This window comes from Carlito syrichta, unplaced genomic scaffold (assembly GCF_000164805.1).
Source record: "Carlito syrichta isolate Samal-C Ts95f unplaced genomic scaffold, Tarsius_syrichta-2.0.1 Scaffold309147, whole genome shotgun sequence".
Taxonomy (NCBI): domain Eukaryota; kingdom Metazoa; phylum Chordata; class Mammalia; order Primates; family Tarsiidae; genus Carlito; species Carlito syrichta.
The window spans coordinates 396,579-397,902 of NW_007253243.1; the positions used below are offsets into that span (position 1 = coordinate 396,579).

At 54.4% G+C, this 1,324-nt stretch overlaps 1 protein-coding gene across 1 annotated transcript in view; it reads right to left on the minus strand.

The window, feature by feature from the left end:
• The window catches only part of FADS2 (fatty acid desaturase 2), a 39,566-nt gene that overhangs the window by 24,285 nt on the left and 13,957 nt on the right, over positions 1 to 1,324 (minus strand). The window contains exons 3-4 of the mRNA XM_008066854.2: positions 1,089 to 1,286; positions 885 to 986 (exon numbers count right to left, since the gene is read on the minus strand). Of these exons, the coding sequence (XP_008065045.1) occupies positions 885 to 986; positions 1,089 to 1,286 (300 nt within the window). The remainder of the gene's footprint in view (positions 1 to 884; positions 987 to 1,088; positions 1,287 to 1,324) is intronic.

Here is a 1,324-nt window from a genome sequence, read left to right on the forward strand (position 1 = left end):
AAGAAGCCGGGCTCGGTGGTTCAGCCTGTAATCGCGCGCCTTTGGGAGGCTGAGGTGAGTGGATTGCCTGAGCCCGCGGGTTCGAGACCCGCCTGGGCAGGCGAGACCTCATCTCTACAATAAAATCAAAAAATTAGCCAGGCGTGGTAGTGCGCGCCTGTAATTCCGGCTACTCTTAAGGCTGAGGTGGAAGGATCGCCGGAGCCCAGCAGGTCGAGGCTGCGGTGGCCGGGAGTGGCCACTGCACTCCAGTTTGAGTGACAGAGTGAGACTGCAACTCAAAAAAAAAAAAAAAAAAAAGAGAGAAGGCAGGGCATGGTGGCTCACGCCTATAATCCCAACACTTTGGGAGGCTGAGGTGAGAGGATTGCTTAAGCCCACGGGTTTGAGACCAGCCTGGGCAACTTGGTGAGACCGCCATTTCTACAATCAATCAAAAAATTAGCCGGGTGTGGTGGTATGTGTCCGGGTAACAGATTGAGACTGCTACTAAAAAAAAAAAAAAAAAAAAGAGAGAGAGAGTTCACATCCTGCTGAAGGGAACACACCAATTCATCCAGACACTGCCGCTTCACTGGACCCAACTACAAGAAATTTAGCTAAAGAGTATTAGACAGTATCACCCACTGAGCCCAACAGAGCAAAAGGCCTGTGCCTGTCTTTATGGGTACACTGTGGTTTTTGGGTCTGACCCGATCCAGAGACAGGAAGGCAGAAGGATGGGACACCAGCATGGCCACAGCACAACCCAGGCCAGTGGGAGATGCCAGCCACAGGCAGGCTTGCCTTGTCACCCTGTAGCCTCAGAGCACTGGCCAGGGAGGAGCCCAGGTCTCCACCACAAGCCTACAGAATGGACTGCAACTCAGGGTGCTGACACTTACCTTCAAGTGGCCAATGATGAACTTGTGAACGATGTGGTTCCACATGGACTTCCTGTAGACAGAAAGGTGGCCATAATCGTGCTGCAGCCACCCAGCTTGCGCCTGGGGAGAGAGGGTCCCACGTGCCATCAGTGTCAGCCAACAGGCACCAGGCAGGGGGTGGGGGTGGGGCTTCACGTGACGGGTGAGGGTGTCGTGCCTCACCTGAGAGGTAGCGAGGACACAGGCCGTGACGAGCGTGGGAATCCAGCCATTGCCGAAGTAAAAGATGGTGAACCATGCGATGCTCTCCATGGCGATGATGTGGGCCAGGAGGAGGAAGAAGAACAAGTGGTTGGTCTTGAACAGATTCATGTCCTCGGCCGTCTTCTTCAGGGCCCGGAAGTCCTCAGTGATCTGAGACTGTTGAAGAGAGAGCACGGAAAAGCGAGTCAGCCACC